The 25522-nt window shown below is 36.0% G+C and overlaps 1 protein-coding gene across 6 annotated transcripts in view; it reads right to left on the bottom strand.

Moving 5' to 3' along the window:
* LSAMP (limbic system associated membrane protein) overlaps positions 1-25522 on the bottom strand; it is a 1652779-nt gene that overhangs the window by 341619 nt on the left and 1285638 nt on the right. For all 6 annotated transcript variants that reach the window (XM_058295791.1, XM_058295790.2, XM_071214778.1 and 3 more), the window contains one exon: positions 192-424. In XM_058295791.1, the coding sequence (XP_058151774.1) occupies positions 192-424 (233 nt within the window). The remainder of the gene's footprint in view (positions 1-191; positions 425-25522) is intronic.

Here is a 25522-nt window from a genome sequence, read left to right as displayed (position 1 = left end):
CTCTCTGTAGTCTCCTTAGTCCTCTCATTATGCCTACTATACTAGGAAAAAGAAATACTTAAATACATCAATATATTTGGAAGTGTTCTGGGTTTTATTTCCCATGAAAGATTTTGAAAGTATTTTATGCATCCTGATTATTCTGTGTCCCACCTCTCTTGTACCACCCACCTATCTCACCCTTTTCTTACCTTGCACGATCAAGTAAACTTGGGAGGTCTTGGGCTCATGCTGTGTCTGAACTGAGCAAGTATAGGAACCCTCATCATAGACATCCACCTTCTGGATTCGCAGGCTGTATTCCAGAGAATGGCGTTTCTCCAGTTCAACCCGAGGGTCCAGAGACCATTTGTCATGTCCAGCGAAAATGATGCCAGAACGGTTCAACCAGGCCACCTTTGAGTTCTTGTCTTCTACAACACACCTGGAAGAGCAGAATAATAACATTAAAGCCTTAACCATAACTGCCTCTTTCTCCATTCTCCACATGATCAGACTCATAAAGACTAATCAAGAAAAATAATGATATGAAGGATGCATCATTGCAATGACAGTTCTTATAGTCCTACATATTTTCATTATTTCTCCTTTAAGATCTAATTACCATCCGAAGGATGGATATTAGAATACTGGAATCAATTCAGCCACAAACAATCTGAAAATGAGTAATGTAGATTAATGAAGTTAAATGAATATTGACTTCTCAATGGATTATCTTCTTGTCTAAGAAAAGGTCATTCACATAGAACTCCACCTCTGGAGGTTTTCACCAAGAATTAGACTGTTAGACACTTTACTCAGTCTTGAACTGTGTTTATTCTTTCCTCGGTACTCTCCGATAGTCTTGTGTGATAACAGATTTGCGTTACACTCCTCTGCTGTAGGAATTAGACTAGAATTTGCTTCTGATCCTTACTTCTTTGTAATGTCCAATTCCAGGAGGGAGAAGTGTGTGAACACCAAGGCAGGCCCAAGGGCAAGAGGGTGGGTGTTGTGTCAAGGAAATCAACGCAGGTACCATCTGGCATAATTCTGGTACCAGCTGCTGAGGGCAAAAAGTTGTCTGTTGGCAAGACAGGTTGCTACCAGTATTTCTGGTCACACTAGAATGAGTTCCATCTTTTATGGGAGATGAAAAAAAAAGCAATTAATAATTCATGTATCAAGGAAGGTGAAGGAGAAATGCTTATTTGCCGACTACTTATTTTAGAAACCCGAAGCGTCTCTTATTCTTCAAAGAAAGGGGAAAAGAATCTGGATTCATCGAGACAGGAAAATACTTCCTAAAGATTGCAGTTTGCTCCTTTAATTCCAGGAGGAAGCTGACAATGGAAACAGACAAAAAAACAAACAAACAAAAAAAAACCCACGAAACAAAAAAGAAAATATCTCTCTCTCTATTCCTTTGGCAAGATTTATGTCCACCCCACAGGAAAATTGTCTTAGATCCTGTTCACAGCTGCAGAACCAGCTGCTCAGCACTCTGGGGTGTGAGGGATGGACAGAAGGAGCCAGGAGCATGACAGCAGAACAATGAAAACATCATGTTCTTCTGTAATTTCCAAACTGAGTCAAATTCAGGTTTTCTCTTAGGTCAGAAGAGCCAGGCATAGAGAGCCCACATTCATGCATAGATAGGAAATTGATTCGTAACTGATAGGCATCACAGGGATACAGAGGCCAACTTGTAGCTCTCATAAGATGGAAAAAAGATGAGTCATTTAAAAATATCTTGCCTATGTACAAAAGGCCTTCTTATTCCATTATTTTTTGTTGAAATTTACATTTTCTCTACAGTGAGAATTTGATTCGTAACCCAAGTGTCAAGATTCCCAGGTCTTATTTTTCTTCTCCACCAATTTGTTTTCCTAAATATACCTAGATTAAGGGATCAGATCATTTAGTATCTCCATTTCCAAGTATCTGTTTCTTTGCCATGCAGATTTCATTGACTAATTATATGTGCTGGATAATTTAGAGATCCTCTATGATGAGCAGAAGGCTAACTTCATGGATGCTTGCTGCTTCTTTCTAGACTCAATTCTAATTTTCCTCTTCTGCTTTTTTTGTGATATCATTTCTCTGTCCTTGCTGGTGTTTGTAGCATCTCTCAATTTAGAATCATTTATGAATACATTAGGCACTATTTTCTGTGATTATTAACGAAATTGTTGAATGTGGGTTTACAATGCTTTTTTTCTAATAAGAAAAATAAAAATTTACCTCTGAAAATGCATTTTAAATCTTCTAGCACTTTTCCCCTTGCATTGTTCTCACTATCACAGCCCAACACAGCAAGGACCAGCTTTGTTACATCACATAGAACTCTTAATGCTGATAATCCCAGCATATGACACTAATCTGCTCATTTTGAGAAAAAAATAAACTTCACACATAAATGGCCTAGAAGTAAAATGAAGACAGGGATTTTGTTTTTGTATTGGGTACCTCCAAAAACTAATCTGGCATAAAAGCAGCACTTGATAAATATCTGCTGTCTGAATGATCAGTGCTATACATGCATACATGGGACATATGATTTTCTATATTCCATTGCCCCTATCCCAAGCCCAACAACATCCACAAATGAATTAGTCAAATTTCCTTGTTAATACAAGGTAGAATTTTTATGGCAGGTCTTTAGGGTCCTTGAGGTGTTTTAGCAATTTTTGTTCATGGAAAAGTTAAAATCACCACACAGATAATTATTCCAGTTATTCTCCGAGAGTGTTCAGCACTATCTTACCTAAAGAAAAAGTTATCTTGTAAGCAAGACAGTTCCATCCATCTGCCCCATGGGACCTAAACATTTCTCTATTGGAAGTAGGGTGGGCATCCCCACCCCCAAATCCTCAAGATTGAGGAATGAACAAGCATAAGGCAGGAATGCAAATATGGACTAAAGTAGACTTATTATTCTAGTAATGGAGTAACTTGTAACATTGATATCAAGGCAGTGGTCACCAGAGGTTCTGAGAAGAGGGAGAGGGAAAACAGGTGTAACATGGGGCATTTTGGGAATTGGAATTGTCCTGCATGACACTGCAATAATGGATAGAGACCATTACACATTTTGTCAAAGCCTATAAAATTGTGTGGTGCAAAGTGTAATCCATATGCAAACTATTGCCTATGGTGAGTAGCAGTGATTCAATATTTGTTCATGATTTGTAACAAAAGTTGCACATTAATGAAAAATGTTGTTAATGGGGGAAAGTGTGGAAGAGGGAGGGAGTGGGGTATATCAGTATCCCCTATATTTTCAATGTAGCTTTTATGTGATATTTTTATGTGAAACTTCTTTAAAAAGAAAGAAGAAAATTAAAAATGTCCTCCCAGGGAACACATCAGTGGCGGGAAAAAAAAGGAGATAACTTTTTCAGTAAAATTGTCAGGCACATAAAAATGCAACTACCTAAATAATAAATGATGTAGAAGTTTTATGACAATCTACATAGCATCTTATTTTTACCTTGAATTTTATCCATGTTAAATTTTTAAACTTATCTTTCACTTCCAAACAATCTTATACTTCCAAACAAATATATTAGAGTATACACACATACTCATACACTCATACTTTTTACTGCTTCAAACTCAAAGACCACAGCAAAATATATATTTTTAAAAAAACTTTTCCACATATTTAAGAAGTTCCAAAATCAACATATTAACTCTCTAATGAGAAAATAATCCTTCTATAATATAATGTGACTAAACCTTTCATCTAAAAATGAGCAAAAGAATATTTACTATAAAAACAAACAATATTTTTAATTTTAACATCTTATTTAAGGGGACAACGACTTTTAATTTTAAAAAATTACACATTAGAAAATGAATGTAAAAATTAAAGAAACAGTCTCACTTTGTAGAATTATATGTTTATTAAATAAAAATAACTAGACACACAGAGTAATCTCCTAGCTATTAGGAAATGCTAATATAAATGTTATATTGCAAATATAGTAATTATATCATCATAGTATTATATATTAATTATATCTTATATAACATATGCTAATTGACTATATTGATATAAATTCAAACCTAAGTTTCCTGTGTACACTGATAAACCAGTAAGCAACATGTGCTTGCATGTAGGAGGTAAGTTAGCTTAACTATGCATTAGGAAGACTTGTAGAGTAAATGAGAATTCTCATGCTATGCCATCTTAATATGATAAAAATGAATTATTACCCACACAGAATACTTATGCCTAGTTCACAATTGTAAACCTAATGACTTCATCTCCAAATTCAGCCTTGGCTAAAGCAGGCAAAGTGTGAAGAGACATAATTTTAAAATCTGTTATATTTATGTGTTCTTTGATCGAATAGAATGTTTCCTCCAGGAGGCAGGATGCTGCAAACAAATCCCAGAATTTAGAAGGACTGCATCTGAAAGAAAGTGGGAGTTGGTATCATAAGGAGAGGAAGAGAGACTGTCTCTCCAATTTAGGTGGGATTTCTGGCAGGCAGCTGAGGACAGGTAATGAGAAAATTTAAATGGGAAATCTGCAGAATACTGCCAGGACCAAGAGTTGACTGGTAGGTCAGAAGATATAAGAAACAAAGCTATCAGAAGGCATGTGGCCTACAACAAAGTCTAAGGGATTTGCATCTCAAAGCTGGGAGAGCCAAAAAGTTATTAGAAGGTACAGGATGGTTCAAGGTGGATCACATGATTACTAATTAAGTTGTGTAGCATGTCACTGATAATTTATTCAGTCTACTGTCATCGATATTCTATTTATTTAGTTTTCTACCATAATTATTATGGTTTTATTAAAAACCTCTGCAGACAAAATCTTTCTCCATATCAACCTCCTCTCCACTCTAAATTTCGTTTAAGGTCTAATGTTCTTCAGCCATGGAAAGTAGAGTTGAGACAATCCTCAGAGAACCCAATGTGCTTGCTGTAAAGGTTTGTACTAGATTGTACAGATCAATAAAGTATTTGTGACTAGAAAAGACATTACCAGAGCTGTATTTAAGAAATATTTAAACTGAGGATGATTTGAGTGGGAAAACCTGAAGTGGGGAAATAATTTTTGTCCCTGGGAGCTCTTGGACTATGGGTCAGTGATGGGGTGGGGACGACATGCTGATAGAATTAAAAAGTAATTCCAGTACACATGAGAAATTGTTCAGAGTTGAGCTGATGTGCTGAGAGGGCCGTAGAGAGGAAACTGAGGATAAAAGACCATGTTGTTAGTAGGTGCTGAAATATTAACAAGGCTCTCCAAAAGAAGATAAATTTAGGGAGGGCTAAGAAAATGACATTAGGTAAAAGCTGATTTTATCCAAGTACAGGTTTTTGATTCTAACAAAGCTAACTCGACCTGTAAAACAGTAAGACATATTCCCAGGGACATAATCTCCTGATGAACGCCTTGACCAGGGAAACAATCTTGCTAAAAAATATATGTATGTAGTGCCATTACTGTATACACCCTTCCAGAAGATTGTCCTTATTAAAATGACTGTATGACGAATCCATGGGTTATAAGGGAGGTTTTCCTGCTAAACATGGGGATATAATACAGGCTGCACTATCTTCTTACATAGATCAACATAGAAATAAGACATGTAACAATAAAGAGGTCATATCTGCTGTTATAGGTGCAAGATCAAGGAATATTCCTTAATTGGCCTTATCCTTCTAGCCTGACACAATTTAGACCCCTAAATGTTAGGCCCCTAAATTTTCCAAACTAGCTGTTTTTCCTTCTCCCTGTATCATTCCTTATCTTCATTTATACTCTTGCCCTCTTTTTTGAAATCCACTTCATCTTTCCAGATTTCTCTGAAATGACCTGTCTCCAGGAAATCTTTTATTTGTATACCATTCTTTTACTTGGTCTCTTTTCCTGACATCATCATGCTCCACTTTACATTAAAGCTACCTGCACTTATCTTTTTTCATAAGCTTATTAAAGACAGTGATCCTTTCTTAGTTCATTGTTGGAGCCTTCTTAGAGCCTAGAATGTGCACAAACCAGATACATTGTAGATACCTGCTGAAATATGTTCATTGCAAATATTTGTTATCTAATATGTGCAGAATAGACCACCATTTTAACATTTCTTGAGAAATAAATAAATGATCAGATACAAAGAAAAAAATTTAAAGAAAATTATTGCTCATGTTATTAACATGAAAGCAAAGGAGAGGAAAAAATAGGCTCCTTATTTCCAAATTGAAGAGAAATAATCCTTGTTAACTAAATGATCTTATATCATGAGTAAATATCAGTGATAAAAAGTAAAGCACTAGACAAATATTTACCAGGTTGTCCCCTTTAACTATATATTAGATGGGTCACTTACCTATCTATGAACCTATGATTTTATAAAAATAAGTTAAAAAAAAACAGGAAAGGTAAGCAAACAAATTTTTATCTTCCATGTTCAGTGTATCTTACTCCATTATACTGTCACAAAAAAAAATCAGTGCTTCCATAAAAATGTCAAGCACTAGACCTCAGCAAATACTTTATACCAAGTATATTATAAACACTTATACAAACAAGTTCACTGACAATTCACTCATACTACACAAGGTTAGGGATGATGTTTCCAAAATGATGAATGTAATTTGGAAGCAGAAAAGAAATGCTAAATTCAGTTTGTATGAATAGATTACATAATAGCGTATTTACTGATAGTATATACATGATATAAATTAAAACACATCTAGCAGATATTATGTCTGTTGAATTGCAACTAGACACATCTCTTCATATTTAGCAAGCATTACTGGCTACTAAAAATAAGGAGCACTTAAATTTACACAAACTTGGCTTTATAAAATTTCTTCTAATTCTCTAGAGTATAATCTCCTATTTCTTTATTAATAGTAAACAAATTCACTTTATTTAATCTCTCCAATTACCTATCTTTATGCCTTGTAGGGGCCGGGGACAATGCAATTAGATGGATTACAGAGGTTTATTTGTTTCTTAAGTTAAGAAAAACAAAAAGTAGATGAATGGTTCTCAATGGGACAATTTTTATGTGCCAGATGACTTTTTGACAATGTCTAGTCACCTTTTTGGTTGTCATCATTGAAGGATGGAAGAATGGGTTAGTTATGGCATCTAGTGTGTTGAGGCCAAGGATGATGTTAAACATCCTACAGTGCACGGGACACCTCACAGCACACACACACACACACACACACACACACACATAGACACACACAACAAAGACATTTCCCCTCCCAAATGTTGACAGTGTCGAGTTCAAAAAACCCTGAGGTAGGCCCTGGTCTCTTAGTTTAAGTATCCAGAAACAAAAACAAATATTATAATGGTATTTTTTTCCATAGTCATGTGTTTCTTAAATTACAGGCACCTCATTGCCACCAGCAAACGTTCTGAACTGTAAGTCGAGTTCATGACAGAGATATTACCAAGAGGCCTAATGATGTTCTGGTTACAAGTTAGTAGTTAATGGATCATCTCCCTTTGTCATTTTATTTTACATCATGAATATAAAGTGATATAATCTTAGACACTGTTGACAGTGAATAAGAAAGTTTCCCTTGATTTAGCTCATAGTGAAGGAAGAATGAACTCAGTGAGGCAAATTTGAGTTTTAAAGAAAGCATTAGCCTTTGTTCATTAAAAAAAACTATGTTTTAATTAACATTAGTTATTTTTTCACATTCGTGATCCTCCCTCGTAGGTAAAATGTGGAAGGATACAAGATGTGGATGAGAAGGTAGATTTCAACAATATTATGGCCCTTTGTTGTTGATGCTGTTTGTTGTACAACTTCAACTCTACAAATAAAACACTAGTGAATCAACAAAATATCATGTGATATTTTTCCACTAGAAAGAAAGATAATTGGTCTTGGGAGTGATGCTGTATATTTTCGGCACTAGAGTATGGAATCAGGAAAAGTTCTAAGCAGAGGACCACATAAAGTTTTGTGGAAATATTCCAGATCTTCTTAATTTAGAAGTTTTTAATCTGGCTTTATAACTTTATTTTCAGTATGATGAATTCCAAAAATACATATGCAAGCACATTCAAAACTAAATACAAAATTGTTTAAAAACAAAATTTAAAGTATTTTGAATTATCAGCCATTTTGGATCATCTCTGCTTCATTACCATGTTCGAAGATTAGACTCAGAGGAAAATAAAAAGAACTGTGGGGACTCACTGGTGACCCTTAGGTACCTGTTACTCTTGGCTGCAACAAGAAGCTTCAGCTATTTAGCTGCCTTCTCCTGTCTCTTTATTTTCTGGATCTGAATTCTGACTTTGACCTCTGCTGGTTTTCTTGGCCACATTTTCTTGTCTTGCACATGTCTGCTCTCTTAGTCTTGGTCCCTTTGAACCAGACACTGATCTTAATTTAAGGATCATTTTTCTAGATTCATGCTGAATTTTAGTCCAGTTCACACCATGATGGCATCCGTATGGTGAGATCACCATCCCTCATCCAAGCCTCTTTGCACTCTGTATTAGCCAGCCAAATAGGTGCCAATGCAAAATGCCAGAAACTGGTTAGTTTTTATAAAGGGTATTTATTTGGGGTAGGAGCTTACAGATACCAGGCCATAAAGCATACGTTATTTCCCTCATCAAAATCTATTTTCATGTGTTGGAGCAAGATGGGTGCTGATGTCTGCAATTGTTCAGGCTTCCTGGGTTCCTCTCTTCCAGGGTCTTGTTTCTCTCTGGGTTCAGGGTTCCTCTCTTCTGGGGCTTGCTTCTCTTTCCTATGTGTGCTTAATTCCTAGAGTTCCAGCTTAAGACTTCAGCATCAAACTTCAGCATCAAACTCCAACATTAAAAACCCTTCAACTCTGTCCTTTGCCATGCCTTTTATCTGTGAGTCCCCACCCACCAAGGGGTGGGGACTCAATGCCCTACTGGCACGAGAGGTTTATCTGATTACTTAATCAAGTAAATCTCTGAATTCAATATAGTCTAATATGCCCAGAGGAAAAGATCAGTTTACAAACATAATCTAATATTCCTTTTTGGAATTCATCAATAATATCAAATTGCTGCACACTCATTCATATACAAGTGCTTGCATGTACACAAGCATATGCACACAAACAGTGGTAGTAATGGATGTTCAGGGGAGAGTGAGAACATAGAGGTGGTGGACCCTCAGGAACCAGATTCATGTGACTTTATTAGTAATCACATGGACTAAGGAACCACTACACAGCTTATGGAATGTTAGGGTAAAAGACACACTGCTTAGTTCCTGAGGATATTGATTTTATTTCTGGCCATCAGTGTATCAACTACTGTAACACAGGTAGGTCATTCAGCTCTTCTGTATTTTAGTCACCTCATAAGTAAAATGGGGCTAATGCTACTTGTTCCTGGCTCTTAGAACTACTCCCAGGGTAGTTCTGTGAATCAAATGAGATAATGTGCACAGAAATATGTAATAAAGTATAAAACAATGTCTACACTTATACTCATAAACTCTCACAATCAATATTCGGTAAATAAGGGAACAATCCTGTGTGTAGGATGACTGAAAAGGAAAAACACTGATTTCTCTAAGTCACATTCAAAAAAATTATCTCTTTATTTTAGAATGTGATGACATACTCTAAATAGATATTATTATTCAGGCTCTATGATCAATCTTGTTTTTAAAAAATTCTCAATTTGAATTAAGAATTAGTATGAATTTTCTTATTATAATTAGTTCATAACAGTGTGATCATACAATATTTGTCCTTTTGAGTCTGGCTTATTATCCATTAACATAATGTCCTTGGATCTCATCCATGGTGTTGCCTGCATTAGGACATCATTTCTTTTTATGGCTGAATAATATTCTATTTATGCATATACCACATTTGTTTATCCATTCATTGGTTGATGGACACTTGGGTTGCTTCCATCTTTTAGCAATTGTGAATAATGCTGCTATGAACATCAGTGTACAAATATCTGTTCAAGTCCCTGCTTTCAGTTATTATGTGTTTATACCTAGCAGTGGGATTGCTGGATCATATGGTAACTCTAAACTCAGCATTCTAAGGAAATTCCAAACACTCTCCCACAGTGGCTGCATCATTATGCATTCTAACCAGCAATGAATAAGTGTTCCTATTTTTCCACAACGTTTCCAAATGTTGTTTCCTGGTTTGTTTTTTAGTGACCACTCTAGTAGGTCTGAAATGATTTCTCATTACAGTTTTGATTTGTTGTATTTCAGTAGATGCTGTGCATCTTTTTATGTGCTTTTTACTATTTGTATTTCCTCTTTAAAGAAATGTCTATTCGGGTCTTTTGTCTATTTTTAAATTGGGTTGTTTTTCTTTTTATTGTTGAGTTGTAAGATTTTAAAAAATATATTCTGGATATTATACCCTTATTGAATATGAAGTTCTGAAATATTTTCTGCCATTGAGTAGGCTGTCTTTTTACTTTCTTGACAAAGCCCTTTGATGCACAAAAGTTTTTAATTTTGAGGATGTTCCATTTATATATTTTCCTCTTTTGTTTCTTGTGTGTAAAGTCTGAGGAACCATTGCCTACCATAAAATCTTGAAGATTCTTCCCTACATTTTCTTCTTGAAGTTTTATAGACCTGGTTCATTTATTTTGGTCTTTAATTCATTTAATTTTTGTATATAGCATGAGATAAGAGTCCCCTTTTACTTTTTGCATATGTATATCCAATTCTCCCAGCACCATTTGTTGAAGAGACCATCCATTTTCAGTTGAGTGGACTTGGCAGCTTGTCAAAAATCAATTGGCCATTGGAAGACCCAAATAAATGAAAGAATATTCCATGTTCATGGATTGGAAGACTAAACATTGTTAAGATGTCAGTTCTACCCACATTGGTATACAGATTCAATGCAATCCCAGCAAAAATTCTACCAGCCTTTTTCAAAAAAATGGAAATCACAATTATCTAATTTATTTGGAAGGGTAAGAGGCCCCAAATAGACATAAACATCTTAAAAAGAAGAGCAAAGTTGGAGGACTCACATCCGGACTTTAAATCATATTACCTGGCTACAGTATCAAAAAACAGCATGGTAAAGAGAAACATATAGACCAACGGAAACTGAACTAATGGTTCAAAAACAGATCCTCACATCTAGGGTCAAGTGATTTTTTACTAGGCTGTCAAGCCCACCTAATTGGGGCAGAACTCTCCATTTAACAAATGGTACTGGGGGAACTTGATATCCATATCCAAAAGAAAGAGAGAGCAACCCTAACTCACACCTAATACACAGATTTACTCAGAGTGGATCAAAGACCTAAATATAAAAGCTACAACCATAAAATATCTTAGAAGAAAATGTAGGGAAACATCTTCAGGACCTCATGGTAGGTGGTGGATTCTTAAACCATGAGCAATGAAAGGAAAAATGGATAAATGGAACCTTCTCAAACTTAAAGATTTTTGTGAGCCAAAGGACTTTGTCAAGAAGGTGAAAAGACAGTCCAATCAATGGGAGAAAATATTTGGAAACCACATATCCAATAAGGGTTTGATTTCCATACTATATAAAGAAATGATATAACTCCACAATTTAAGAGCAAGAGCTAGCAATCAAACTGAAAATGGGCAAAAGACCTAAATATACATTTCTCCCAAGAGGAAATAAAAGTGGTGAAAAAGCACATGAAAAAATGTTGACTATACTAGCTATTAGGGAATCACAAATCAAAACTACAATAACATATAATCTTATAGGTCATAGAATGGCCACTATTTTAAAAACAGAATACAATAAATGCTGGAAAGTATGTAGAGAAATAGGAACATTACTTCACTGTTCATGGGAATGTAAAATGGTGCAGCCTCTGTGGAAGGCAGTTCCTCCAGAAGCTAAATATAGAACTGCCATATGATCCAGCAGTCCCTATACTAGGGTTATATACAGAAGAACTGAAAACGGTGACCCAAACAGACATTTGCACACTGATGTTCGCAGTGGTATTATCCAAAATTGCCAAAAGATGGAAATAACACATATGTCCATCAGCTGAAGGATGGACAAACAAAATGTCAAATATGAATATAATGGAATACTCTGCTGCTGTGAGAAGAAATGAAATTGGAACACATATGATAACATGGATGAACCCTGGAGACATTATGGTGAGTGAAATAAGCCAGGCACAAAAGGACATATATTATATGGTCTCTCTAATACGAATTAAATATGAAAAATAAACACATGGAATTAAAACATAGAGAAGAGCTTGAAGATAGTATGAGGGATGAGAAGGGATACTGATGATTAATGTGTGTAGAAGTTTTAATTAGCTTGTCTGTAAACATTTGGAAATGGATAGAGTTGATGGCAATATTATAGTAAGCATAAATAACAGAGGTGGTTCATAAATGGGATTATAACTGAAAGGGGTATTCTAGGGATGTAAATGACAATTGAAAGAAAGCTAGAGATTAATCTAGGAACCGAGTAACAGTGAACACAGAGGTGGATGAGAATTGTAGCTGACAGTACAAATACAAGAATGTTCTTCCATGAGCTAGAATGAATATACAACACAATTACAAGGTGGTAAAAATATGGAGATGTATGAGAAAATACAATAAATATAATATGGACTATATTTAACAGTAATATTATAATATTCTTGCATCAATGTCAAAGAAGTACTATGTTAATGATAGAGGAGTATGGAAAAATATATATCAACTATATGCTATAGGCCATAGTTAGTGGTAATTGATGATATCCTCTCATAATCAAATGTTCCACAACAATGTAATGTGTTGGTGGAGAGGTGTATGGGAACCATGTTGTGCATGATTGCTTTGTAAATTCACAGCTTCTCTCTCTATTAGGCCATAGATGTGAGGGTCTATTTCTGAAATCTCAATTAAATTCCATTGGTCAATATATCTATCCTTATGCCAGTACCATGCTGTATTGACCACTGTAGCTTTGCAAAATGCTTCTAAGTCAGGAAGTGTGAGTCTTGCAACTTTGTTCTTCTTTTTCAAGATGTTTATGGCTATTTGGGTTCCCTTACCTTCCAATAAATTTGATGATTGGTTTTTCCATTTCCAGAAAGTAGGCTGTTGGAATTTTGACTGGGATTGTGCTGAACGTCTAAGTCAATTTGGGTAGAATCTTAATGATATTTAGTCTTCTCATTCCTGAACATATAATGTCCTTTCATTTATTTACATCTTTGATTTCTTTTAGAAATATTTTGTAGTTTTCTGTGTATAAGTCTTTTCCATCATTACTTAATTTTTTCCTAGATATTTGAATCTTTTAGTTACTATTATAAAGGGATTTTTTCCTTGATTTCCTCTTCAACTTGTTTATTATTGGTATATGGAAACACTACTGATTTTTGTGTCTTGATTTTGTATCCTGCCACTTTGCTGAACTAGTTTATTTGTTCTAGGAGCTATGCTGTAGATTTTTGGGGGACTTTCTATAGGTAGAATCATTTCATCTGTAAATAATGAAAGTTCTACTTCTCTTAAAATTTAAATGACTTTTATTTATTTTTCTTGCCTAAATGCTCTAGCTAGAACTTCTAGCACAATATTGAATAACAGTGGTGACCCTGGGCATCCTTGTCTTGTTCCCAATCATAAATGGAAAATTTTCAGTCTTTCACCATTGAGTATGATGTTAGCTGTGGGTTTTTTATATATGCCCTTTATCATGTTGAGAATATTTCTTTCTATTCCTATCTTTTGGAGTGTTTTATCAAGAAAGAATGCTGTATTTTGTCAAATACCTTTTCTGCATTAATCAAGATGATCATTTTCCCCCTTCATATTTGTTAATGTGGCATATTACATTAATTGACTTTCTTGTGTTGAACCACACTTGTAAACCAGGGATAAAACCCGCTTGATCCTGGTGTATAATTCTTTTAATGTGCTTTTGAGTCTGGTTAGCAAGTATTTGGTTGAGGAATTTTGCATCTATATTAATAAGAAATTGGTTTGTAATCTTCTTTTCTTGAAGTATCTTTGTCGGCTTTGGTATTAGGGTGATGGTAACCTCACAGAATGAGCTAAGTAGTGTTCCTTCCTCTTCAAAATTTTCCAAGAATTTCGACAGTATTGGTATTACTTCTTCTTTGAATGATTGGTAGAAATCTTCTGTGATGTCATCTGGTTCTGAGAATTTCTTTGTTTGGAGGTTTTGATGACTGATTTTCTCTCTTTAGTAGTAACTGGTGTGTTGGGTCTCCTATTGTAGAATCAGTGTAGGTTGTTCATGTGTTTCTATTAATTTGTCCATTTCATCTCATTTTTCTAAATTGTTGACATACAGTTGTTCATGATCCTTTTTATTTCAGTGGGCTCAATAGTAATGGGCCCCTCTCATTTCTGATTTTGTTTATTTGCATCTTCTCTTTTTTTTCACCTTTTTTGTTGGTTTTATTGATCTTCTCAAAGAACCAACTTTGGTTTTGCTATTTCTCTTTATTGTCTTTTTTTATTCTCAATTTCATTTATTTTTGCTCTAGTTTTGTTATTTCTTCCTTCTGCTAGCTTTGTGATTCGTTTGCTGTTCTCTTTCTTGTTTCTCCAGGTGTGCAGTTAGGTCTTTGGTTGTAGCTCTTTCTTCTTTTCTACTGTAAGTGTTGAGGGCTATAAATTTCCCTTTCTGCACTACCTCTGCTTCATTCCATAAGTTTTGCACTTACTGTGCAATCAGTTCACCTCCAGGAGAAAGGTTCCATTCTTCTGTTCTTTCTCCAGGAATCTTTATATGTTCTGTTTGTTTTTGATTTTACACTCCTTTCATTGTCTATGGCTGCTTTTGTCTGGAGGGCAAATTCTAGGAGAAGGGTCACTCAAGTCATTATGTTCCAGCAAAAATGGGCCAGATGCCCATGAAGGGGTGCATACCAGCTCCAATTTGCCCTTGGGAGGGGATTAGGAAGGTTGTCAAAAGCCTCTTTGAAGGCTTCCCAAAGCTGTGCTTTCCTGGCCTGTTCAGTAAATGCAACCCTCAATCTTGAGGATTTGGGGATGGTAATTTCCACACTGTTTCCAATTGAGAGAGAGCTTAGATCCCATGGGTCAGATGGATGAGACCATCTTGCTTGCAGTTGCAGACTCTCTCTGCTCCTTGGGATGGGCATTGTCCATCATCATCTCCTTGTTTGTTTTCCTGGGTGAGACCGTTGAACTGTAAATAGGTGCAACCCTTCAGGTAACAGTCCCTACAACACTGAATAAGTGTTGTGTCTTTAAACCTCCATCACTGTCCATGGTGGGTTTGATACAATGGTTGCCTCTGCCATCTTTTGTCCGGAGTGGTTTAAAACAATAGCTTAGAGTCTGGACCCAGAAATCTGAATTTGTTAATCAAAAGCTGTGATCAATAATTGGCTGTGCTCATCTCTGTTCTCGGCGAAGGGGATTTTTTATGTCCTCTTCTGTCACCAGTGAGCTAGACAGAGACTGAACCCCAAGGTGGCCTGCTGCAAGAGTGGGGAATGGACACTGGTAGCCACTGCCCAGAAAGAGCAACTGATAATTCTTTACTGTAGTATATCAGCTTCTTTCTCCCACTCTCCTCCCTGGATGCTGTAACAGTGTTCAGTCTCTGGAGTCCCAGAACAGTTGTTTCAGATGGTTCATTCCTCTTTAGTAGCTGTTTTGGTGGAATGACTGAGTACTTGCGCTCCCTAGTCGACCATCCTCCCGGAAGTCTTTCTCTAGATGTGTTTTTGTCTCTTATTATCGTGAGAGGGCACCTCATCCAGCCATATCTATGTTATAAGTGAATTACTGTGTGTTCAGGTTCATTTTCTTGAAGGTCTTAGCAGAAATTCACTCCCATGCAGGTAGTAGAGGCGAGGAGAAGGAAGAGTAGAGAAGGAGCAAGAATATCCTAGTAAGTGTTGAGTGCATCTCAACAGTGTCAGTTCCAGTTCAGTTCACACTCCTCTGGTTGTCACATCAATTCTGCCATCCCTACATTCAAGTAGAAGAAAAGTACACAAAAATAAAGAGTAATTCTAAAAATTCTTTTAAAAAATTGAAAATGAGGCTTATTTTAATTCCAGTAACAGATGTAATTAGGACCAATCCCAGGAACATTTATGAGTGGTTGGAAACAGGTGTTCTAGGTTATCTCCAAGACTCTAGATTACTTTAGAAAATGAAGTGTTATCTTCTTATTTGTCCCATAAGACAAGAGTGTCCATTTTCTTGTCAGTGGTGAAGTAGAAAGGTAAGGGGTTCATCATTTAGTTGCTTTCAGGCAGGTTATTTAATAAAGATGGGCAGCAGTGGGGAACTATGAGTACTGGCTGAGGAACCAGTTGCCTGCTCTGAATTCTAGCTCCATCACATACTTGTGCAATTTTGGGACATTTGCTTCACCTCTCTGTGCGTAGGGTTCCTAATCTGTAAACTGAAGATGATAATATTATGTACCACTTATGGTTGGGAAGTTTTAGTGGGTTAACATTAAACATAGAGAAAAGTTATTATCCTAAATATTATTTATTAATGAAGAGTTTTTGGTGTTTTTCTTTTGTAAAACAAAAATAATAACTACCTCCTTAATTGTGACTATTAAATGGGCCAATGTATTTAAAGTGCACTGTGAGCTTTGGAAGAGCCTTGTAGATTTTTGTACTCATCCCCTTCTACAATTTGAATCTTTGAGTTGGTAGTTATCTCCAGGGAAATCCTCTATTAGGGCCTAGGTTCTCTTGCATCCTATACCACCCTAGTCCTCTCTTAGTCAAACATTAAGTCCCCTAAAGTCTTTAAGCATCAAACTGAAAACAGAATGATGCAGTATGATTATAGTGCAACAGTGTAAATCAAGGGTCTAATGCCATCTCTGGAATATTTTAAAAAGTTTTTCTATACCTGTGCATACCTGTGCAGTTAAGGCCTTAAATGCCTCACTCCTTTCAATGAGACCCAATTGGTTCCATAACAGCTGGAGTCCAAGGCTCTCTCTCCAGGGCAGCCTGAATAAGGGAAACCACATCTACTACCCTTTCTGTTCATCTGAACTATAAATTCTCCTCTTTCGTTCCTGCTTGGTGGAAAGAACATGAGAAGAAATACTAATGCTTGCTTTTGTTTTGATTCTCCCTATGAGTCTCTGTTCTCTGAAAAATCCCCCTCATTTAGAAGGGGAAAAGTTGCTTTTAGCTATATCTTTGAAAGAATAAAATTAGTCTTGGAATCCTGACACAGACTTTAGTTAAAAAACTTCACTCCCTATGCAATTGAAAACAATTCCACGGCTATTTAAAGAAAATTATGTTACCTTCTGAGTCAGTATAAAATAAATATCAAGAATGTGTTAAATTGTAGAAGGAAGAAAATGTGGTCTGTACTATGTAGATCTATTCTTTATCTTATTCCAGCAGTAAAGACGAATATAAGTGCTTATAATAAATTATAATACACTTAGAATGAGCATTCTGATGTATGAGGCATGACTACAAAGCCAGGGAGACTGTCTTCCACAAGTCTCACTTGAAAAACCAGCCCCCTACTTTATAGTCTTACCATATATAGTGCTATGTAAATGTTATCATTGGAGCAGAACCACATTATAATATGACTCATCACTACAGGCCTGTGATATACATGCATTTAGACATAATCACTTTAAGACATGACAATTAATAGATACAGCATGTATACTAAAACAGAGTTACAAATATAAGTAAGTAAATAACGAGACTCTGCTCTATTTAGTTTGCCTTTCCTCCAAGAGGTAAAGGTAGAAGAGATAAAGGCAGATAAACATAAAGAACAGAAGAAGTCTTTATTTTTCAAATGCATTTTGTGGGCACAAATGTGAAATAGGGGGTTTTAGTAGCTCCAAACCAAAGGAGATATTATCAAACAGATACATCTTAGAAGGAAATGTAGTGATCCCCATCTAGTTGAAAAGAAGCTGATAGATCACTGATTAATAGTTGTAAATCACTAAGATACTTCTCACATGGAGAATTATAATCATAAGGTTTTTTCTTTTTTCCACATTTGCTTTTCCATCATCCACTTTATAACCCATCTCTTATATTTCCTTCCTCTGAAATTATTATATTTTTGCTTCAGCATTTTCTTTTCAGGACAGTGGTATGAGGATGCCTTCACCCTTGCATGAAAACTATTTTTCGTGGTTCCTCTTCTTTCTGCTCCCTGAATTTTTTTTCCCCTCATTTAAATACTTTTCTGTGACTTTGAATAAAAGAGGGAAAAGGTAAAGACAAATAGTTTATATGGCTAAGAGGCTTCAAAGTGAGTCGGAAGGTCTTCCCAGAGGTAATGCTTATGCACATCTCAGCAGGATATCATAGACAGCCAAAGTAGATACTACCCCAAACAGTGGGCTCCTGAGCACTCTGGAGACACCCAGGTCCTCTGGTCATAGCAAATAGATCCGGAGGTTGGTGTCTTGCCAGTGGGCCCTATTTTGAAGTTTGCACTCCCAAATGTGACAGAGTTGGACTTAGATACTTCTCTACACATGCCCCTTCTGTCCCTTTTATTGAACCTATATTTGGTGTGGGAGTTGGTAGGAATATGTCTAAGAGACTTGAATCTCTGGGCTGTCCATGTGCTAGCTGGGCCCCGAGCTTCAGTGGAGTTGCAAAACACATGCTTCAGTTCATGGGACTACCCCAGGATAACCAACAAGGAGGTGAGGATGGACAACCACCATACCAAGGAATTGAGAGAGTAACAACTTCAAGAGAGACCCATCCATCAGCCATATGGGATCAAAGTCCCCTTTCAATTAGAGGTGGGGAGGGGCTACCATCCCAGAATCCTCAGGATTGGGGAATAAAATATGGACTAGAGAGGACTTGCTGGTGTTCTATTATAGACTTATTGTTATTCTAGCAATGGGAGAAATTGTATCATTGATGTGGAGACACTGGCCACTAGAGGTGCTAAAGTCAGGGAGAGGGACAAAGAGATGTAATACAAGGGCATTTTCAGAACTTGGAATTGTCCTGAGTGACACTGTAATGACAGATACAGGTCATTAGGTATATGGCTATAACCTAGAGAATTGAGTGCGACGAGTGTAACTACATTGTAAACTATAATCCATGCTTAGTGGCAATGTTCCAAAATGTATTCATCAATTGCCATGAATATACCACACTAATGAAAGAAGTTGTTAATGTGGGAAAGGATGGGAGGTGTGGGGAGTGGGGCATATGGGAATCCTTTATATTTTTTTATGTAATATTTTATGTAATCTGAGCATCTTTTAAAAATAAATAAAACATATATTTTAAAAAATACTTTGTTGAAGGCCTCTATTGAACAGATTGCCAATCAGAATGTGAATGGGAGTTGGAGGCTGGTGACGAAAAAACCTTCATAAGTTAGGAGCAGAATGGATACAAAGCAAGAGCTGATGAGTCTGAGAGGAACCCCCATTTGAGAGAGCATTCATAATGCACACAGTCTGCTTCAAACTGCAGAACGATATCTGCCGCTACAAGTCCTCACCTATATAAAACACTGGCCCCGCAGGGAAATGGGAGTGATGGGAGGTAACTGGTGTCTGGACTTGGCAGAGAGAGGAAGTCAAATATCATCATTCTTTTTACTACTTCATTTACCATGCAACTTAACTCTGAAATTGCACAGCTAGCCTGAATTAAAGAAAGAGATTATCCAATATGAAGGTCATATTCTGAATTCTTAGAAGAGCTCTGTGATTCAAAGGCAGCATCTTTTTAGCGGACTTTTCCTCAACTGAGAGAATTTGCAGTTTACCTTCCCATTCTCTATGTCCCTTGGCCACTTCAGTTTTGAGAATTTGTTATAGGAGAGGCACTTTTCCTCATAGTGATTCTCAAAATATGACTGTTAAATGCAAAAAAGACCAAAAGTGGGACAGAACTGAATCTAAATGGAGGCTAATAAGGAATTATTTTGAAGCTGTTCCTCTCTTTGCTAAATCCATTATGACCATTTAAGGTTAATGACCTCTTGACAAGGCACCAAAAACTCCCTAGAGATCTCAATCTGTGCTCAGGAGCCTGACCTGAGTAGCAGCAAGAATCATTCTGGCAAATTAATAATGTCCACTCTCACTCAAGGGCAGGTCAGCTTCATCTAACACTGTCAAGACCACTCTCAGTAGGTTATTAGTGATTGATTAATTGAAAAATCCAATGGGTATATTAATTCAAAAATCCAATGGGTCCTATATAATCTTTTCACGGCTTCCAACACTATTCAGCTTTGTGTTTTCATTCTCTTGTCACTCTTCTTAACTCTACTGCCATCTCTCAGTTTCCATACTTGGCCCCTCTTTCTTCACTCCCCTTTTAAATATTGTTCTCCGGAATTAAATTTTTCTTTTTTACTGACTTCATGGAGTATTCTTAAATCATTTCATCAATGTTTAGCTTTGATTACACTTTATCATATTGAGATCAAAAACAGCTGCTGCATGTAGACATCTGAAAGCACATAAAATTTAACATGTTTTGAACTGAAACTAATTACCTTCTACTTTACTCTTGTTTTCCTTCTAAATTCCAGTTTCAGTTAATGGAACAACAATGAAATACATCTAGGCACCTGGTTTAATTTCCTAGGGTGCTCAAAAAATCAGATTATCTGCTCCATGTTTTATGGCTTAAAAAAAGGCAAAATCAAGGAATCATCAAGGTGATGCTTTCTTCCCAAAGACTCTGACATTCTGGGGCTGGTTGCCAGTAGATCCTTGGTTCTGAGCTTATGACATGGCAAGGCAAGTGGCAGCCTCTTCTGGTCCCTCCCTTCTCCTCCAGGTTCCATTGGTTTTAGTTTCTGGCTGCTCCCTCTGTGGCACTCTCCTTCTGTCTGAATTTCTCCTTATGAAGGACTCCAGTAATAGGTTTAAGGCCCATCCTGATTGAGGTGGGACACACTTTAACTGAAGTAACCTCATCAAAATGTCCTTCTTATAATGGTTTCACACACATAGGAATGGATTAAGTTTAAGAACATCACTCTAAACCACCACACCTCCCTAATATGTCTTGAAGGTGGAAGAATCTTTCTATTCCCCACGGTTTGGAAAGTGGAGACCTTGTAGCAGGACAAGGCCCATTTTGTCTTATCCAACCCAGCCATCTCATTTCCATTCATTTGTTGCTACTATTCTTTCTGTTTCCCTTTGCCTAGAAGAAATGATAATATATTTTCTATCATATCTCTATGATATCCTCTGATAGAATTTAAAAAAAGAAAAAAAACCTGTAGTGGAAATTTTGTAACTGAAATAATTTCTGACAAATATATTGTATGTTTTCTGTATGTGTGTATGCATGTGTATATAAAGACACACACACTGTTTTTAAATACACCAGTGCCCCTCTCTTGTTTGATGTGCTTGAATATTGACCTTTATCTTATCTTTTTAGTGTCTCTTTCCTAGAGACTCATATTTAAGGATCCACTTTAACATTTTTAATCCATAGTATGATGTCTCGTGGAGGACTAACTTAACCTCAGCAACAATCCTACTCTATATGAATTCATAGAGGGTCTTGTGACTATGTCAGAACCAGTTTTCACCCTGTTCATCTCCAGGGAAATAGATTTAATTTTGTCTCACAGATCATTTTAGATTTTTCTTTCCCCATTTCACTGTGAGGTTAGGAATTATTTTTCCAAGTTAATAATATGACCTAGAAGTAAACCAGGAAAGGTGATAAAGACATTCCTAGAGTGGAATTATCTTTCTTGGATCTTTTGTGGTCTGAGATGCCACTGAAATTTAGGCATTCTGGAATCCTCCATTCAACATTTGCACTATAGTTATTCTGATGCAACTATGTTTCATTCCTTAATATTGGTAAATCTTATTCTACATTTATACTTCCCTGATTATTATAAGACAATCTCTTTACTCTGGTATCAGTGTCTAAATCTGCAACCAGGATTAAACATAACTTCTCCCAAAATACAGAGTGAGAGAAGAATAAGTATTAGTAAAATATGCTTAATGACTTAGAACTGAGCTTTTAAATGTCTCATATCTTGCTCTTTCTTGTCTTCTAAGGAAACATTTCTTAAATGTGATGGTTAAGTTCTTGTGTCAACTTGGCTTGGTTATGGTGTTCAGTTGTTTGGTCTAGCAAGTACTGGCATGATTGTTACTGTGATTTAAAGCATCAGTAAGTTGATTGCCTCCATGGCTGGCTATATCTACAATAAACTACGGAGTTTGCCTTCAAAAATGAGAAGTCTCGTCCGATCAGTTGAAGGTCTTAAAGGGAGAAATGATCATTTTTGCAGTCAGAAAGATGGATTTCCATCTCTACTTCAGCCATCCAGCTTCTCCTAGGGAATTCACCCAAGGTTTCATTGGAGTTCCCAGCTTGGGCACGCCTCACAGAACTTGGACTTGACTATTTCCATAATTGTGTGAGTGCATCGCCACAGTTTCAAGACAATTCCTATAATAAATCTCATAATAGGCACATAATATTTCTACCCATTCTGTTTCCCTGGAGAACCCTGACTAATACATTAAAGTTCCTATTTTGTTTCCTCCAGTCACAGTTTTCTCCAAAAGAACCCCACTAAAGGAAGTAACTCCTATATCCAGTCAAGAAGTATCCTTACATTCAAAATTTAGAAATATTGCTGTGTATGGCTATATTCAGAAAATTCAGAAATGATATATTTAACTTTTTTCCTTTAGTTTATTGTATTAATCACTGTATTTATTCTGTCTTTAGACTAGACTATGGTGACTTAATAGGCAGAACATAAATCATAGATTTTTATTCGTATTTTCTGTGTCACTTCCTTTCATTTCACATTTTCCCACATTCTTTGACATGAGTCAATGCAAGAAAACAACTTATTTACATGTCTTTCTAATTTTCTTTTATTCCATGTGGGCCCTTTAATCTTTATGAACATTCTTTTGTTTGGATAAGACCTATTGCCATATCACATGACGACTCATATTAAAATTATACTTACACTAGACTATAAAATTAAGGAAGTCAGAGTCCCTAATTTCTCTATTCTAAATATATCAGTGTACTGATTTAAGCACAGAAGAATCCTGCAGGTATTCAGTAAAAATTCCCTAACAATAAAGGTACTTTCAGAAATACAATTTCTAATAGATCATTCTAAATCTGTATAACATCTGAATATTATGATGACAGCAGAATCAGAGCACAGAAGGGCAAAGAATGCACTGTTCATTAAGTAGAATGCAACCTCTAAATGAGTCAAAGCTGATTTCTTTCTCAATCGCTGAGGTTCACACAGGGACTCAGTAGACCTCAAAGGTCTTAGTTGTGAACATTGGCTAGTGAGTCCAATTTCATTATTTTGAATGATTTTGACACTTTTCACTTAAGGATTTCTCATAATCATCAGCCTCTAGCAGCACCAAAATGGCAAGAGGAAAATAAAGCAAGATAAAAAGATACATATTCAATGCAAAACAGTTCAGATTGCTAGCTTCAAGCAACAAATAAGTGAAAAACATTCTCCTTTGTGTAGTAAAGTGTGTATCTGGGAGGCTAAAGTTGTTAGATGCAAATCTGCTTGAGGCAATGTTAAAAAAAATTCAACAAGTCAACAATAAAAGCAAAACAGGCTTGCATTTTATGTTGCTCTTCCATGAAGATTTCTTTGTCCATCAGGGAGGAAATCTAATATTATTTTTTAAGGAAGATTAGAAGAGCCTAACAATATAAACCAGACATTAACTCCTTCTATTATTTTGACCAGAATCTCCCCCATTTTTAAACAACATAGAAGATCAGATACTAGATTTGCACAGGACAAAGATATTGTAGAAAATAATGTTTGTTGTATTGTGAAACCTTGTAGATTACTCACAAGTGAACTATCACAAATTTCTCTATTATTGGAATGTAATTAACTCTCTTATATTACTCCAAAATACTATGTCTGTTAATTGTACCTCTCTAGGAGGCAGTGCTGTGTGTTTGTCCATGCCAAAATCTCCCAGAAGGACCTCATAGCTGTATATTCCTTGGAAATGACAGATGAAAAGCTAATAAGAATAATCAGAGGGCAAAATCATTCTTGACTTATCAAACGCACTTTTATGTGTCACCTTCAAGAAATGTATGTAAAGCCAAAGTGAGAGCATAGCATTTGAAGAGAGCTATTACCTGGGGTGTCCCAGGTACTTGCCTAGCAGACACCAATTTATCAAGAAAAGAAACATGTTTGACCATCAGCAGGAAATACTGTAATAGCACAAACTATTCCTTAAAAGCTTATTGAAAATTTGGTTGGTGTGTGGGCTAGTTAGCATGCTGAAGGCATTTATAAGGCTCTTGGCTAGGGAAGAGAGATATTTCAGTTTGTCAAGAAAACTATTTTGCTGCAGCCAGTGATACACAGAACCAAATAAAGGAACACATATTGCCAGGCAGACTTTCAAGACCCTGTTCTAGCCATAGTAGGAGCAAGATATGAGAGGACTAACTGCCAGCTTCTCATGAGGTCTCCTAACTGCCAGGCACCATCCCTCTCAATGGAAACAATTTTGGAGATGAATGTAGGGGAATTGGCTCTAGACTCTTGTATACATCCAACAGGCATTGCCATTGAAAAATGGTAGCACAGATTGTAAATGTCTGCTTTTTATCAGTTAGAAGTTTTATTCCTCTAATTAGCACCTAATAGAAGGCAATTCCTGATACTAGTGCTTTAAGAATTTCCACTGAGATAGGGTTAATTCTTCATTTTCATCAATGCCATTAGAGTGTTCAAAGTGTTTGTTTAGAATCACTTAATAAATGCTGATTTCAAAATGCCCCTACTTTGAAGCTTAGTAGTGAAACCTATAATAGAAGGCCTATGTAATAGTAGATTTTCACAAAGCAATACAGAGTATGGCCTTAGCAGTCAGTTTTTTTTTTTTTTTCACTTCCTTCTCTCCTCCCTTTAGCACTTTTTTTGGCCAAAGGCAATGATAAATTGTTTAGTTTATTATTGCACAGATTTGCAAGAATATCTGTTTCTTTTCTATTTCATTAATTCTGATAATTTATCAATTTGGGTATTGACATTCATTCCTTTTCACTACTCTTCTGATAAGAATTTTCTAATCAAAGAGCAAATATTGGCTATTTTCTTTTTTAAAATAACTTTTAATTGTGGCAATATATTCAACTCAACATTCCTCATTTTAACCTCTTTCAAGTGTGTGAAGCAGCAGTATTAATTATACTCACCATGTTCTGCTACTTTCACTCTTTACTACCATTCATTATGGAAACTTTTTCATCACGTCAAACGGCAGCTCTGTACCTATTAAGATAACACCCTATACCTTCTCTCCCCCTTCCTCCTAGGTAAACAGTAATTCACTTTTTTTGTCTATGAATTTGTGTATTCTATTATTTCATATAAGGGAACTCATACGATATCCGTCTTTTTGTTTCTGGATTATTTCACTCAACATGATGTCTTCAAGGTTCATCAACGTTGTAGCATATATCAGAACTTCATTCCATTTTATGGAATACTATTCCATTGTATTTATATGC

Source organism: Dasypus novemcinctus, chromosome 4, assembly GCF_030445035.2.
Source record: "Dasypus novemcinctus isolate mDasNov1 chromosome 4, mDasNov1.1.hap2, whole genome shotgun sequence".
In the NCBI taxonomy this organism is placed as follows: domain Eukaryota; kingdom Metazoa; phylum Chordata; class Mammalia; order Cingulata; family Dasypodidae; genus Dasypus; species Dasypus novemcinctus.
This window is presented reverse-complemented; position numbering and strand designations above follow the sequence as displayed.